A 1,832-nucleotide genomic window follows, 5' to 3' on the forward strand; every position below is an offset into this window, starting at 1 on the left:
CCTCTACTGCCTCGCCTCTTCCCCGTGACTACAGAGGGGCCCTTGCCGACCCCCAGTGGCGCGCGACTATGGCTGAGGAGTACCAGGCTCTCGTCGACAACAACACGTGGCGACTCGTTTCCCGGCCTCCCAGCGCCAACGTGGTCACAGTCAAGTGGATCTTCAGGCACAAGTTCCACTCCAATGGCACACTGGCTCGTCACAAGGCTCGCTGGGTCGTCCGCGGCTTCACCCAGCGCCACGGCGTCGACTACGACCAGACGTTCAGTCCCGTCATCAAGCCTGCCACCATTCGGGTCATCCTCAGCATCGTTGCCTCTCGTCGGTGGCCTATCCACCAGTTGGACGTGAAGAATGCCTTTCTTCATGGTCACTTGCATGAGACGGTCTACTGTCAGTAGCCCCCGGCTTCGTCGACCCGGCACGTCCCGACGCCGTCTGTCTCCTTTAGCGCTCCCTCTACGGCCTCAAGCAGGCCCCTCGGGCGTGGCACCAGCGTTTTGCCACATACGTTCGACAGCTCGGCTTTGTCACCTCTACCACCGACACCTCCCTCTTCGTCTTCACTGAGGGTGGTACCAGTGCCTACTTGCTACTATACGTCGACGACATCGTCCTCATAGCTTCCTCGGACGCTCTGCTCCGCCGAATCATCGACCAACTTCACTCTGAGTTCGCCATGATGGACCTTGGGGAGCTACATCACTTCCTGGGGATCTCAGTCACTCGCTCCTCCAACGGGCTCTTCCTCAGCCAGCGGCAGTACGCGGTGGACCTTCTTCAAAAGGCAGGCATGGCCGAGTGTCACTCCACGTCGACACCCGTTGACTCTCGTGCCAAGCTCTCTGCCTCGAAGGGCGCTCCCGTCGCTGACCCCGCCACGTACTGGAGTCTCGCTGGCTCTCTCCAGTACTTGACACTCACTCGCCCCGACCTGGCGTACGCTGTGCAGCAGGTGTGCCTCTTCATGCATGACCCGCGCGAAGCTCACCTCGCGCTGATCAAGCGCATCCTTCGGTACATGAAGGGCACGCTGTCGGCTGGCCTCCACATCGGCACTGGGCCTGTCGACAAATTGATTGCATACTCTGACGCTGACTGGGCAGGGTGCCCAGACTCCCGCCGCTCCACATCAGGCTTCTGCATCTTCCTCGGCGATAGCCTGGTATCCTGGTCGTCCAAATGGCAAACCACGGTGTCCCGGTCTAGTGCGGAGGCCGAGTATCGGGCTGTGGCTCATGTGGTCGCAGAGTGCTGTTGGCTTCGACAACTTCTTCAGGAACTTCACGTTCCCTTGAAGGTCACCACAGTTGTCTACTGTGACAACGTCAGCGCTGTCTATATGACAGCCAACCCGGTCCACCACCGCCGTACCAAGCACATTGAGATCGACATCCACTTTGTCCGTGAGAAGGTGGCTCTCGGCGAGGTTCGCGTTCTCCATGTGCCGTCCAAGTATCAGTTCGCTGATATCATGACAAAGGGTTTGCCGATTCCGCTGTTTGAGGATTTTCGGTCCAGTCTCTGCATCCGGAATCCTGACGCTTCGACTGAGGGCGAGTGATAGATATGTACATTAGGCAAGTGTATATTAGGCAAGTCTATATTTAGTGTGATTAGCACCTGCCATGTATTGCATGTACACTCAGCCATATTGGCCATATATATGAAGGTCACCCCCCACGTTGGGTGTGTGGTGTTTCCCCTAATCTCTCTATTATTCTACAGCCGAGTACATTGCAGCTTCTGGAGCTGCGAAGGAAGGTGTTTGGATGAGGAGGTTCCTCATTGAACTTGGTGTGTTTCCGAATGCGTCCAGCCTATTGAATCTA

The 1,832-nt window shown here is 57.2% G+C and overlaps 1 protein-coding gene across 1 annotated transcript; it reads left to right on the forward strand.

Annotated features, from left to right (window-relative positions):
• Positions 1-682: 682 nt before the first annotated feature.
• LOC136469415 (uncharacterized mitochondrial protein AtMg00810-like) lies at positions 683-1,564 on the forward strand. Its single transcript, XM_066467618.1, has one exon. It carries the CDS (start codon positions 683-685, stop codon positions 1,562-1,564), a length of 882 nt encoding a protein of 293 aa, XP_066323715.1.
• The last annotated feature ends 268 nt before the right edge of the window (positions 1,565-1,832 follow it).

Source organism: Miscanthus floridulus, chromosome 8 (genome assembly GCF_019320115.1).
Source record: "Miscanthus floridulus cultivar M001 chromosome 8, ASM1932011v1, whole genome shotgun sequence".
Classification (NCBI taxonomy): Eukaryota; Viridiplantae; Streptophyta; class Magnoliopsida; order Poales; family Poaceae; genus Miscanthus; species Miscanthus floridulus.

Bases quoted from the DNA above. Each gene is read 5' to 3' on its own strand.
- LOC136469415 (XM_066467618.1), top strand. From the start codon at position 683: ATGGACCTTGGGGAGCTACATCACTTCCTGGGGATCTCAGTCACTCGC.